Source organism: Dicentrarchus labrax, unplaced genomic scaffold, assembly GCF_905237075.1.
Source record: "Dicentrarchus labrax unplaced genomic scaffold, dlabrax2021, whole genome shotgun sequence".
NCBI lineage: Eukaryota > Metazoa > Chordata > Actinopteri > Moronidae > Dicentrarchus > Dicentrarchus labrax.
The window spans coordinates 27,280,634-27,295,949 of NW_026136713.1; the positions used below are offsets into that span (position 1 = coordinate 27,280,634).

Below are 15,316 nucleotides of genomic sequence, written 5' to 3' on the forward strand. Positions count from 1 at the left end.
AATGTCTTAATTACATATTTAGGAAATATAATTTATGAATATCTGACTTTATACCTGCTTGTTGCACAGTAAGAACCAGGTACTGTATTCAAGCATAAAGCTTTCAAACCACTTTCAGACCTTTACTCCCGAACCAACAGGCAACCGAGCAACTTTTCTGCAAACAGTTCCTCTTAGACTAACCGCAGTGGCTGTGATAGACCCTGGTCCAACCAGAATCCTAGCGATAAGGACCAACAGTAATATCAAACATGGTCAAACTGCAGTGGCAGAAACTGAATGGAAAACACTGAGATTTAGAGCTTCAGAGGTACTGCTACTGGGCAGGGTGGCTAAGGCCACAACCAGGCTCTCAAAGCAAAAAGCGGTAGAAAGTTGATGCTGCATTCCTCCCTGTCGGCCAAAATGCAAGGGTACAACAGTAGCAGAAAAGCAGAATTTGTGCAATAGCTTCATCCAGTTTAGCAACAGTAGAGTCAGGAACAGACCTGCTCCCTTCCTCTATTCACTGCCAAACACTTAAGACTTGATAGGCTTTTGTAAAGGCATAATACAATTAGTTAAAGCCTCATAACATTCTCCTGATGGAAAGTGAGTCATTTCTCAACATAGTCCGATCCCTGCTTACTGGAAAAGTCATCACACAGTCTGGGTTAGAGGAGGGCGATCGAGAAAAGTTGTCAAAGCTGACCGCAGGTTGACTTTGTTACGAGACATTAGTGGTACTGGAGGGAGTGATAGTAAAAACCAGAGGAGGCACAAATGGTAACCTGAATAAGTGAAGGCTTTTTGATATGCTCTGCTGCAGTGGTTCACACACCATGGCTGGACCCACGGTTGCTTAAGGTGTTCAAAATCTGAGTAGAAATACACATGTTCTCTGTACTGATCCTGTCTTGAATTGTAATCTAGTTGACTTTTTTATGATGTGATGAAAGTCAATGGGAGTGTGTGTCAAATTTAAGGTTTTCATTTTATGGTTGTTGATATGGTTTAGTCATTTAACTGAAGATACAGTGTGACGTATTTGAGTATAAAAGTGCTATAAATTTAAATACGTTTAAGTTCTGATCTGGCCTCATGTTCCAACCCTGTTAGGTTTATATCATTTTTGATTACTTCAGGATGAAAAACATTATCACTGACTGGGGTGGCTGTGGCTCAGGAGGTGGGGTTTAGAAGGTAGAGCAGGTCGCCCCCTTATCAGAAGGTTGAAGGTTTGATCCCCAGCTTCTCCCGCTGCATGTCAAAGCGTCCTTGAGCAAGATACTGAACCCCAATTTGCTCTCACTGCTGGCCTTTGCCATCACTGTATGAATATGGGTGAATGTGGCATGTAGTGTATAAGTTTTTTGAGTGGTCCCTTTACCATAGATTATGTTTACAGGTAGCAATTTTTATGAAGTAAGGTGGTCAGGGTGGGTCAATCCACTGAATGTCAATGGTACTGATTTTGACACCAGAGTCCGGGGGTTCACATCCTGAGTCCCCTCTGTTAGTTTTAAGCAGCACATTTAAGAATCTGAAACCAGCCAATATTTCTCTTTTTTGCTTGATGAATAACTGACATGATTACTCTCTCTCTCTCTCTCTCTCTCTCTCTCTCTCCCCACCCCTCCTCCTGCTTTCTCTCAGGTATTCTGTCCTTCACAACGGGAACCACGCAGAGCAAGAGAAAAAGTCTCTGCACACTGACACAGAGTCCCACGAGTCCTGTTTGTGACCAGCAACGACTCCTCAGTCACATCTCCAATGACCTCGGCTCTCACACTGTCACCACAGAGTCAATGGACACACACTGCAGCCTCCACACATCCGGAGCTGAAATCTAACGCAGATGCTACGAATCCAGGAGAGCTCCAGAAACCAGAGCCCTGATGGAAAATATGACAATGCAAGAGGTGCATCTGGTTTTAAAGTTCAGCCAAAACTCAACCCATGGTCTTTAAAGGTGACAGGGACCTAGTGGACTGGAACCAAACCAGTTCTCTGTCTTTCTGTAATGCTGGTTCTCCCGTCTGCAGGCCCACAGAGACTGAGCTGTCCCAGTCGAACTGAATCACAGCCTAAATGCAACTGTGATCTCATCAGCAGGCCCGCTGGTAGCTATCTGTGCGGTTCAGCTTGTCTTGTGGAGAACAGGCAGCTTCAGTGGAATGTGTAGGAGAATTTCACAGCATGAGATGTGATTAAGGACTGGGAGTCGTGGAAGTGAATTGTGTTGCCAAAGCTATTTGATATTATATACAGAGGACCTATTTCTGATTATAATATGATGCTCCCTGTTGTTTTCCAGTACAAAATCAGAAAGACTGACAATAGATTTTAGAAGGTTGTTCCTTATAAAACGAGCATAAGTTGGCAAATGAGCTTTTAAAACAAGTGTTATTCATGAAAAGAGGCAGAGCTGAGAACAATATTTCTTTTTCTGAACATCACATGTTAAACATCACGTGTCTTACCCTTAGACACAAAGCTGAAGAAACTGTATGTGTCCCAGGCCGAAGCTTTCCAGCTTTGCTAAATCCTCTCTAAGCTGAAAGGAAAATGTGGCTGCAAGGCTGTGTTAAATCCTTGACCTAAACTGTTGAAGTGCATTATTATAGAAGCTGCTAGCTCACACTCCATCTTCATCACTTTATGAGGCTCCATCTGAATCATCGTTTTCCACACAATAAGAAGTTAGAGGACCTCAACGCATAAAAGATACTCATGAATAATTTAACAGGCAATGTGATGATGTCGGAGCAATATGTGCATGGTTATGGTGTGTAGGGGGGGTGTGTGTGTGTGTGTGTGTGTGTGTGTGTGTGTGGGTGTGTGAGTGTGACTACATTTACAGGCTTTTGCAGTCTCTGTATGTGTTTCCATGGTGATGCATGCTTTCATGCAAGTGTGTCTCTGAATGCATATGTACATGTCCTCATGTGTGATGTTAGTATGTATGTACCCTTTCCCATCATCCTAAACTGTGCTGCCATCTCAACACACCATTTATTCTCTCCGTCCCTGCTCACCTTGGAGCCCATCCTAAAGAATGTATCAGAAATGTTTCTATTTGTTTATATTCATGGAAACGGAGAACACTAAAGCCAACTGTTTACCTTTACCCATAATCCAACTCACTGATAGTTCATTTCCTCTCATTTCCCTTGCAGACTGTCCTGTCTCTGTGTCCTACAGTGGCTGTGGCTTACAGAGTAAAATTGTATTCAAAAGGCCACTCACCAGCCGTTTCAGTGCTCTTTTACGTCATCTTGTTTCGTCTGCTTCTTTTGATTTTCTGACTGGACAACTGGCAAAACCTACCGCTTATCTTGATGAACCAACTCCGAATGGATGGAAACAAGCATTCATTCACATTTTCTGTTATTGATTGAAATTCGGTTAAAATTTGTGATATCTTTGTGTGCTGGATGTGCAAATGCACTACTGATTGCTAATAAATTAGCCATCAATTTATAAACGATATGTCAGGGCTGTGTCTGTCAAGCGTATTGTGGAGCTTTTCTGCCCCCAAGTGGTAAAAAATAACTATGGCTACTCCAAGGCTGGACCCAGTTTAACAAGTCACGGTTCAGAGGACACATCAACTCTGTCATTGGGGTAACAAGCAGCTAGTTGACTTTTTGTCTTTGATTGGTTGTGATTAGTACTTTTCGCAAACCAAATTACCCCTTGGGTACAATAAAGACTATCAAATCAAAATCAAATCAATCTAGGCATGCTACTCTAGATTCTCACCTAGCCAGGAGCTAGTGAAAGGGGGGTCAACTGGTTCAGTCAGACCATCAGACCTTATGTACACTTAACAATAGGTGAGTTCACTTATGTCTAATATGTTAACGTACCAACATTAACATATAAGACATATGACATACATTCCGCAAGCAACTGTTTATCATGCTGAAGTGTCCTTGAGCAAGAGTGTGTAGTTTGGTTCGTCATGACAGCCACTGTGGTCAGCTTGGATTGTGTCAGCTACAATGGATTGAAATGATGATTCACACTGTCTATGTGCATCAAAACGTCAACAGAAATTTCTCAAACCTTTCCGGGAGCATAATCCAGTCCTCTGCTGTCCATCTGTATGCTTTTTTGAATTTTTGTAACAAAATACAGCAAAAGATGGGTTCTTGTAAAGTGTTGGATTATCAAGAGGGTAACAAAGGAGCAGTTATATATATATATATATATATATATATATATATATATATATATATATACTGCTCCCACCAATATTCCACTATGAAAACTGGTCAGCATTGGAATCTAGACTATAGCCCCTGACTGGAGAAAGAAACCATTTCCATTACAAACTGCTTTTAAAGCATACTAGTGTTGTGTTTGACACTCAAAATAAGTATTTGGGATGGAGGATCACTTTAAAGCTCATGGAGATTCAATGTTTTATTCAAGGACACTTCAGCATGATGAATGGTGCCATAGTGATGGCTAGGAATGCCCTTACATGTACCTTGGCTAGTGGTCAGAGTTCTGGTAGTCTGACATCCCACCACCTTTATTAACACCAGTCAATAAAAACACACCAGGAAATGGCTGCTTATGATCCCACCAGGAGTCAGTCCATGCGGTTACACTCGACTTTCCAAGCATGAAAAATGGTTAGCTATCAGATGTCAATATCTTCCCCCTTCAACCTTTAATCCCTTGCAATTTCAAGAAGTTGCCTGTATGTCCTGTCCAAGTGCTCTTGGAACAGGACTAAAGCTTGGGTTGTTTCAACAACTTGTTACTAAACACTAAATTCACTAAAAAGGAAAGTGCAAAGGCCATGTAGACATCAGCGAAGACAACCAGAAGACTGTATCTCAACATACAGCAAAAATTAATTTAGGAAAAAAGTTCTTATACAGAGTTTACTACATGTATGCTGAATCTTTGTGGCTGTTTTATTATTGAATTTTCTGCAGTGCAAAGACATTTTTCAGCACCAGACAATAGACAAAGAATGGATTATGTTTCCTTCGTTGATGAACACGTATATACATTTCTTTGTTTTTGTCTTTTTTTCCCCCAAAAATTGACTCCTTCAAACTGTAACTTCTTCCATAGCTGAAGCACAAGCACTTTTTGTGATTTAAGGAAGGATCAGTTTAGCAGTGTCATCACAGTTAGCCAGGTATATTTTAGTTTAGTAAGTTTTTTTGAGGCAAGTTGATAATTCCCCCCAAACAACCTGTGGATGTTCCTTGAGGTGCATTTACATATTATTTATTGTCCAATATATGTCCAGTGTTCTTAAGATAATTATGATCTAGATTACCTATTTTAATATTAAACTCTGTGCAAACTATGCATTAGAACCAGTTGCCTGTCAATTTGTTCCCCCTTTGCAAATCCTCACTTGTCAATGTTCAGTTTTATAAAATCTGTAATGACATTCCTTTTTCTTAGAAAATAAAAATAATGATTTTTCATATTACATTAAAAAGCTCAAAATTGTGCATATTATTTATCAGTTAACTGAATGGAAGACATAGTTATTCAATAGATGTTTTTACTAAAAGTGTCTAATAAAATGTTGTGCTCCCAGGGAAATTGGCCTTAACTTCCTGGTGATTTTGGATTTCCAACATTGTGGAAGTCAGTGAAAGTTGGTAATGAGGCCCATTAATTATTATTATTTTTTTACTTTTTTTTAATTAGAACAATTAAAGACAAACTTAGACTGTACATTTTTCTTTGGAGTTTTGTTTTCTACCATCGTAACTGTTCACAATGGTGCACTTTTCTGAAATAGCATCCCAGTGATCGACTTCTGTCCTTGCTCTGTCTTCATTAACATGACCTCTCACTGCAGAGCGAGACCACAAAAGGCTGAGAACAACGCCTGCAGAATATAAACTAAATGAGACACAGTTCCACAGAGACCTTTTCGGTCCTAAGAGGTTGCAAATTCTGCAATTGTTTTTGTAAGCAATTACGTTCCTGTTTCCAGCATCTTTAAACCCACAATTTTCTTTTCAAACAAATGTCTGTTTATTGTTTTTGCACAAGTATAAAAGGAGACAGACTTTGTGGCTTGAGTGTCAGGCATTTTAGTATTTTTTTTTTTATTTCTGCCTATTTTTCTTTACTTTGGTGTTCAATAGCCGCCCCCTTCCACAGCTGCAGTTTCCATGACATCTGTGGAAGCTTAATGTCAGGCAGTGTGTGTGTCCATTCTAGTGTGGAGATGTTTTGTGTGTGTGTGTGTGTGTGTGTGTGTGTGTGTGTGTGTGTGTGTGTGTGTGTGTGTGTGTGTGTGTGTGTGTGTGTGTGTGGGAAGCTCCTCAACAGTCTAAAATTAGGGAACTCAAGCTCGCCTACCTTCATGAAATTTAATGAGCCAAAAAGTGTAAGGCAGGCCATTTTTGGAGATGTACCAAACACATCACGAGATACAAAAAAAAATCAATCTGAGCACGCTCCAGTTCTCCAGTTGGGAGCCGTCTGAGAGATTCAAGGGGTCATAGTTATTTCAGGTAGAAGGGGGAGCAAGAAGAAAACCCTGCTGCTCAAATGGAACTACTTTCAAGTCAGAAATCTATTTTTCGTTTCACTACTTCAAAGAACCAGTGAGAGCATCCGTCCGCCTGTGAAGGAATTTGGATTCATGTTTTGTAAAAATCCATCCCCAGTCCTTAAACTCCTAGGTTCATTCATGTTATGTGAGCCTGATGTTTCCATGTGATCATGAATACACAAAGTCAGTGCTGAAAACACAGGCAGAGTGAGCTCAGAGTGCTGGAGGTGAGCTGTGGTCAACCTGAATTCTTTGCCAGTGTTCCTCAGAGAGACACAAGCTGTCTGCTCTGACGCCTGGCTGGCTTTCCAAAATCACTGTAGGCACAGAAATGGTAGTTGTCATGCCAGAAAAATGTATGAACCCTTAAACAATTTAAAACACATAAAAAGAACGTCAGTCCCTCAGATAGTTTCATTCTAAAGCGGCCATTTTGTAAAAGAAGCACAGAGGAGGAGCTTGGAACATATAAAAGTTTTTAAGCTGATTAGTTAAATCTCTACTTCAACCAAACAGGATCTAGAATTTAAAAACAGCAATCTTTGGTCCCAAAGATTGAAACACACAAGTGATGATCACTGTTCTGACATTGTCTTATTTTAGTTTTTATATTTCCGTTTGCCTAATTTGTTCACAAAGCAGCACAGATTGCAACAAATAAAAAAAAACCAACATTATTGCATTGCTTTACAAGAATTCAGACAGAATATTAATAAGGTGCACTACAATAAGGTGACTTTGGGAAGCCTGTCTAATGTAAAACCATAACCTCTGGATGGTTTGGAGCCAGAAAGCAGCACTGCCACTGATAGATAAATTAAATACAGTATCCTAACTCGTACGACCCTGCAGGACTCAGTTCCTTCAGCATGAAGCTGACTTGGTGATTGGTGAGGGTTGCATTGTTAGATCAGAGAATGGAAGATTTAATTCCATTAAGAATCCATTCTCTACCTTCAGCAGAGTCTGTAGCCTTTAAAAGCCTTTTGCCTCCTAAATATCCCATGATACATGACCAATTCATTCCAAAATAAAAACAATGTTTGGAGAAGAAACTGATGCTGTAGTCGATGCTTCAATATTTATTCAAATACAGAAACAGAGTCAAAGAGTTCATCCAGAATAATCACCAAGTCTCCGGTTTCATTCAGTTTTGCACATGCGACTTTTTTTCCAATGCTGGATTCTACACTTCATGTAACCTCACAGGTAATATTTGGTACTGAAGTTCTCAAACAGCCTCTTTGCCTTCTTTATTTGCATAATGGAAATGTCCCTTGAACATCTTACCTGCCTTCTTAAATGTCAGATGCAGCCACTGCCTGAGTCTTACTTTGTAACTCATTTTTTGCTGATTCAGACAAAGAATTTTGCCAAATTTCCAGCTGTCAGAGGTTTCAATGAGTTTGTAAATTGAGAGGTTGTTGCTTGGATGTACAGGATACAGGACTAATTCAGCATTAAGGAAGGAGTTACACCAATATAAATGTGGTGCAAAAAGAAGGATTTTGACAATGGCTGCCATTTGTGCAACTGAGTTGTATTCCCTGTCACTCCTGCTCTGTATCCCTTCCATTTCTTTTTTAATTTATTCATTTATGTTTGCAGCTTACAGCATGAATGTGTATATAAAGAGAAAAAAAACTCCCATAAACTGTCCAAAGGAGACGGGGAAAAAAACAACTTTTATAAAACTCTTCAGTATTTATTTTGACAGAACAAAATGGGTATTTTCATGTATTAAAGAACATAAAAGGCTTCTCTTTCTGGGAGCTGAAATGTGTATGACTTTTTTCTGTTGCTATGTGACAGTTCAGATAAAGGCTAATTAGAGATTAAAGAGATGTTGATAATCCTGCTGTTGACTTTCTTTTGTGACTTCGATAAAAGCACTCTGTGTCAGTTAGCCCGCTGATTAAAATGTCACTGAAGTGCTCACTTCACTCAAAGGATTCCTGTTTCCTCGCCGAGCTGATCCACGTTTCTCTCTTCCTCTCTGTTGACAGTTCAGAAAGAAAAGCTCAAAAAGATAAAGCACAGAAAGGGATCTTTCTTAGCAGAGATGAGTGGAAGGAGCACATTCTTTGTCAGGGTGAAAAGTCTCACTCTTTCACTTCCAAATTAATTTTGACAATTTCTGATTCTGCTCTGTGGAGCAAATGAGAAGAAGGTTGTTTAGCTCGTGTTTAGGGCTGTGACCCATTCATTTCATTCTATTGATAGTGATTCAGTTGATCAGGTTATTGTTTAAAAAATATTCCATTTCCAATTTTATAAAATATAGAAAAGCAGCAACATTTGAGAGGTTTCTCACAGCTTTTGTTGCTAAAACTGGGTGGAAACAATGAGTGTTTTAAAAAAGCAACTTGCATTGCACAACTTATCCAAAGTCTTTAGTTCGAAAGTTGTGTACTGTAAACACTGTTGTACAATATACACATCCATTTTCATTTTCTTTTTGTTTTAAAGTCATTCGCTATATCTCTTTTGTTTGTTTCAATACATAAGAGAATCCAGGGAGAGCACTGTTTCAAGTAAGACGTGTGTTTAAAGTCTGCAGCGTATGTTTGTTTAGTTGCTGTTCTCGCTGCTGTTCAAGAAACGGACATCTCAGTGCCGACCATTCGACTTGGTATTGCGAGACTAGATCTGGGCAAGATTTGAAAAGATATCCATTCACTACCTGGAGACAAAACCTGCTCACATTGGACAGCAGCATATAAGAAACCGGTGTCTTTTATACAAAGGCTGCACATCTTTCTGTATATTTTGTGGGATTTATGACTTCATTCAACTGGAGGCAGTAGAGCTCTGACTAGAAATGACAGGACTGAGATGAAGGACAACAGGCAACAAAAGCGATTAAATGTGAGCTTCTTAAACCGCCACCCAGCTCTTTTTTATTCCAGAAGTGCACACAGTCTCAATCAGAAAGGGTCCTGCGGAGTGCAGTGGTTTGAAGGAGAAACTATCCATGGGGTAATAATCATAGAGGATTAGGGTGAATTATTCGTTTTGAAATGCTTGGATTTAAAGCAGTACAGTTCCTTTTCCTACAGTTTTATATGGAACATTTACATTAGTAAGTGGAAAGAAAATAGACTGAGCACAGGCACCAAAATAGGTCTGATTTATGGCACATTAATCAGAGCTGAAGAGTGAGCTGTCACACGGCTCGTCTAGACAGCTGCAATGGTCCAAATGGAAGTGTATCTCCTCCTTAGACGGATATATGAAAATATGTGACTGAATGCGTCCAATGTAAACAACTTGTAAATCTCTAAACCCTGCTAGTGGCACTTACAGGGAGAAACCTTCATTATCGTTCATTACACACATAGTCGACAGCAAACAACATACTCCAAACCTTAGCAGTTCTATAGTTAAAATGTTACATTAAGGAGCCAGAGGAAAGGGAAAGAGCTCATTAAAAATAAAAGGGTTCAACCTTTTGAAGATACAAAAATAGGATTTTCCTCATTTTAGTGGCACTTAATTGTCAAGCCTTTATATGACCTTCATCAATAAACAAGACCATCAGTCAATAGTGGACATTTAACGCCGTAATGCCTGCAGCCAGGTTGGATTCCCATTGAAATCAATGAAACAGGGATGCCAGAATCAACAGAAACGTGAAGTTTCTTGTTGCTGCTTTAAAGAAGAAGAAGGAGAATAAGAGCCTTTCAGTCATTATTTTCATATACTCTGTAATTTTAAAAATTACATTTCTGAACTTTGTCCTCTGCAGTTGACTCATCCAATACATAGGGAACAGTGGGAAGCCATAGGCATCCATGGAGCAACTTGGGGTTCAGTGTCTTTGCTTAAGGAAAACTAAACCAATTTAGTTTTTCTTACACACTTTGCAGCCCCATTCTCCTTCCCAGGTCTTTAAATACAGACACCAGCGGTGTTCAGTTAGTTGCAGTCTGAAACTACACTGCTAGATGCTACTAAATCCTACACACTGGTCCTTTAAAGAGTTATGACTCAAATGTTTCAATTGTTTTAACATTCATTCTGGCACCAATATAAAAGAAAACCCACATTATCTCCTGAGCCTTAAAATATGGAAATGTTCACTGTCCCCATTCTGTATTCAGTTTAGTCTCCATGTAAAGAGAAAGGAAAAGCTCAGAGCAGAGCAGGCTGTGCTTCTATGGTATGTAAATTAGCTTTAGATGCTATCTTCCTCATTTGTATTTACACATATCCTCCCTGACTCTTGCTGCGACGCATTGGACACTGTCCTAACTGCAGGAGTAAGCAGTTCTCCTCCCTGTGGAACTCATCAAGACACAAAATACTAAAAAATGCAACTGCTTCCTCCAAAGGGTAAATATGTTTTTTCTGAAGTATCGGTTTCCAGCTGGAGATTTGCTAGGAGACTCAGGAGAGTCTGCCGGCTTTAGATTTTTGAGTAAAATAAATGAATGGGTATTTTTGTTTCTTTTCACTGGTGAAACCTGGTCATGATTATTTGTATTAAATAATAAATGATACTGTAGTTGTGTAATCCTTCACCGTCTCCTCTGATAAATTGTCATCCAAGAAAAGTCTCTGACAGTGTTTTGGTTCGAATAAAATGAATAAAAGACCTTCAAAGTGAAGAGAATAAACTAACTCTTGAGTGCATTTTTTATGAAAAATATATAGCTTCCAAACTCATTGCTATGCCTCAACTCTCTTCTTTCAGTGTGCAACCATTCATCTTCAGTGGCACCGTGATGAGATTTGCAGATATAAAGGGAAAGATTTCACCAAGAATTCTTGACAAGACCAGGTATGAGGCCTCGGTGAGACCTAATTTTAATAAATGTCACATCCAGACACATGGCACCTATGAGAACGTCACAGTGGTGGAAGGAATACTCAGATCTAAGGCATAAATAAATACAAGTTAAAATCATGCCCATGTCCGAGTGTGAGAACCCTTCAGCAACACCAGTACTAAGTTGTCTAAACTTACTTTAAAAAGTTGGTTCTAAAGTAAGACTATTTGTAAATAGCTGATCATTTGCATTATTACATATATACATACATATATCTGATATTAGCTGGATTTCTGTTTCTACAGTGGAGTGTTTAACACACAGCAATAGCTACTTGGAGAGCTCTCACTTTTTAGTCACTATTATTTAGAACAAATAAGTTATGATTTTGCTTGTTAGTTAGTCTGTTTAAGCCTGAGCCTAAAAAGCACTCTGGTTTTTCACTATGTTGTGTTTGATCTACCACGTTCAAGTTTTCAGTTCAGTGTGATATCATGGGACGGCATCAACTTTTAAGGACATGTCATGTCATATATATGCCTTTTTAAGCTTTTCTCATGTCATTTAATGCCATTACAGATAGAACATTTTATGAGTGCGCAGGAAAGGATGATGCCAGGTGACCTTTGTCATCATGGTGACAATAATAAAGATGTGGTTGATGTTGTGAAATTGTTGCAGTTCTGGGTGAAAGTCCTGTGTTTGTTTGACCCATCTACCTATCAACCTCCTCCAGACATGGACTTTCTCACTCTTTACACTACGTCACCTGACATTTTTGTCTACATGAAATGTATGCATAAAAAGACACGCCATCTCGGCAATATAAGTCTGTAGATACTGGCGTGAAAAGACACACGAAAAGCCAAATATGCGCTGTGATAACACGCACAACTGGTTTTGGTGAAGCATGCATTAACTACTGCATATGTGGGTAAAACAATGGACAAAACCACACTAACATTATATATCATCTTTGTTTGTTTTTCCATTTTGGACACCCTTACAGAGTGTGAATGCAGATGTGGATGCAGGCATACCCAAAAACCTGTCACAACTCCAAACAGACAGTTGTTCAGGTATCTAGGAGCTTTAGCAAACACACAACCAACAACTCTGCGAAAAGAATTTGGACTTGTTTCTATTTTCCTGTTTTTTATTGACAGTCGATGTGAAGCTGTAATCTGCTGGCCAGCAGGGACGCATCAGTGCAGTAGAGCGAGAAACAGAGGAATTACAAGCTATTGGTTACTGATTTCAAAATGACTCACAAACAAGTCAGTGAGCTCAGTGCAGGGAGCGGAGAGCCACACGTATGCAGACCAGCATGTTCAAACATACAAACACATTCACATAGGGATGTGCCCACATGCACTGATATTTTTAATTATTAATTAGATTAATATAAACACATGCGCGCAGACTATCATAAATAATAAAGCTCACTAAAATAATAATGAATAAATACACATATATTACTCATCATTCGACGGAAAGTGATTCAACTTTTGCTTTCGTTCTACAGACTGAACTTTATAGCTCCAAGTTCAGCTTCACTTTGCTTTGGCAGCATGTTTTTGGATTCAGCTCAGTCGGAGTCTATTCATCTCCACAGACCATAACTTGTGCAGAGCGTCGACAGAGACGGTCAAACCTGGAGAATAAATATCCTCAGAGAAACATACATCATTCAGGGCAGCACTTTTTACAAAGCATAAAGATGTATTGTGCTTTGGTTCCCAGCAGTGCTATAGTTCTTGAGATCGGTCTTGAGCTTGGAATCGACTCAGTCTTATCCCGGGTCTCAGACAAAGAGGACTCTGGATTTTATTTCAAGACCAGTCGAGGCCACAACTGCAGCCATATCACTAGATGGCCTGTGCACTGTCTGATTTATTTGTTAACATCATTACTGTGATTGGATGTAAATGTACTGCTTCAAATGCAACCAAACTCATTTCTAATTTGACATTTTTGTTACCAACTGTCGCCCTCCCCGCCCCCCTTCACATGCACAGTCTGAGAAAGTGAATGGTGGAGACAGGAGAAGAAGCTGATGCTGTCTGGGAGGAGACGTCAGCCAAACCTTCTGTAAAAGAGCTAAACAAACAGCATAAAGAGTTCATTTGGAAAACAGCATTCAAAAGAAAAACGCATTGCAGTGTGTTCTGCTATGCAACGCTAACTGAGGCAACAAAATCAAAAAAAACATACTATATTGTTCAAGAAAGGGTAGAGAGAAGTGAAAACTGAAGTATTGAATAATTGTTTGATGCATTCAATGCTGGTTCATTGGGGAAGACAAGAGTCACCCAGAAAACCTTTTGTTACAGCAGGTGGATGGTAAAACATAGAAAAAGAGTGTCAGATAAAGATGGTTAAGTTAAATTAAGCTCCTTAGGGTTTGTTTGTATTCGTAGAAAACAAAGGAAATTCCTACACATAAAATCCACCTCAACAAAGACTTTTGATTGTTTTATCAAGTCATTTCTCACAGTACACTTAAACAGACACACATCCAGTATATTGTATATATGGCAATAAAAGTGGTGAATGAAGAGGAATCTTCATTTGTTTTCTATTGGTGTTTTTTAAGATCAATTTGAGGAGTGCCTATGATTTGCATGTTCCACATTTAAATGTAAGTGTGTCAAGCTTGGTCTCACCCGGCCTCGGTCTTGACTTGATCTCAACCCCTCAAACTCTTGGTCATGACTCAGTTTAGGCGATCTTGACTACAACGCTGGTTCCCAGAGATGTGCTGACAAAAGTTTCTCTCATTACTTTGTAGAGTAAGATGTTTAATGCTTACAAAATAAAGATTAATATGGAATTTGCTCCACAGTGTATTTGAGTTTTTTTTTTTTTACTCCTTCTGATGTGTGCTATCAGTTGCAGCCCAGCTGGATTACTATTTTCAGTGCATGGCTGCTGATTGATCTACATGATGACTGTGATTGGAAAGATTGGAAGCCAAACATTTTGACCTGTTTTCTCTGCTGTGTTTTATGCAAATGGTGTGAGAAGTATAACAATGTTTTTTTGCCATGCAATTTCAGGCTAACACTCAAAACACACCTGGACTTAGGTGTGATTGCCTTCTCATCAACAAGTAAGTGAAATCCTGTTTGTTTCAGTTCGCTGCATTTGACCTAGAAAGTCTCCTCTCAGCAGGTTCTCCTCATTCTGTGGCCAATCAATGTCAATTAATGTTTGCTATCCAACTGCAAGAATACATTTTTAATGTTTGTCCTGTCATTGTTATAACATATTTTATAATTATACCATGTGTGACTAAAATACACAAACAAAATAAGTAATAGTCAGCACCATCAATATTGGGGATATAAAATATATTCTATGGCAGTTACATTATTGTTATTTATACCTCTGGCTGTTATGTAACACAATCATCATGCCCATACGTCCTAAATGTAACCACTTTTCTTTTAACTGGTGAATGTAATGGATTTACCTTCAACTTTAAACTGCATAACATGAGATATATAACCTAAAAAGATTTATTTGGAGTTGCAACATGCATGCTGAAAAAAGCATCATGTGTAGCCCTTTCTGGAATACTTTCACCAGCTGATAAACAGAATAGAAACAGAGACTTAAAAGACAAGACTGGTAGACAGAGATAGTGAAGTTAACAAAGCAGCCAGCCCACACATCGACTCAATTCAATTAGGAAGAGAAAATCCTTCCTGACGAGAGTTTAATGTTGTTACAGATCGAGGACAGCTCTCTGACTGCTCCTCATCTGTGGCAGCGACGGAGTGTCAAGGGAACAGACACCAAGCTTGCAGTTTAAGCCACTGCACATATCTTTCACATTAACTTAAAGATCCCACATGTGGGATTTTAAAACATAAATTCATCATTATTAATTATTTGGAATCATTTCTGTACAAAATAATCAGCCATTGACCCTGAAAGCTTGACCTCTGTCCTTCTTCAGATTTGTGCTGTAAAGCATTCAGCAGATTCCCCTCTAAAACCGAGACGCTGG

At 39.1% G+C, this 15,316-nt stretch overlaps 1 protein-coding gene across 5 annotated transcripts in view; it reads left to right on the top strand.

The window, feature by feature from the left end:
* Positions 1-8,382, top strand: part of htr4 (5-hydroxytryptamine receptor 4) — a 196,291-nt gene extending 187,909 nt beyond the window's left edge. For 4 of the 5 annotated variants that reach the window (XM_051420059.1, XM_051420062.1, XM_051420058.1 and 1 more), the window contains one exon: positions 1,636-8,382. In XM_051420059.1, coding sequence (XP_051276019.1) covers positions 1,636-1,723 — 88 coding nt within the window. In that variant the 3' untranslated portion in view covers positions 1,724-8,382. The remainder of the gene's footprint in view (positions 1-1,635) is intronic. The other variant, XM_051420061.1, reaches the window with a different exon arrangement.
* Positions 8,383-15,316: the final 6,934 nt, after the last annotated feature.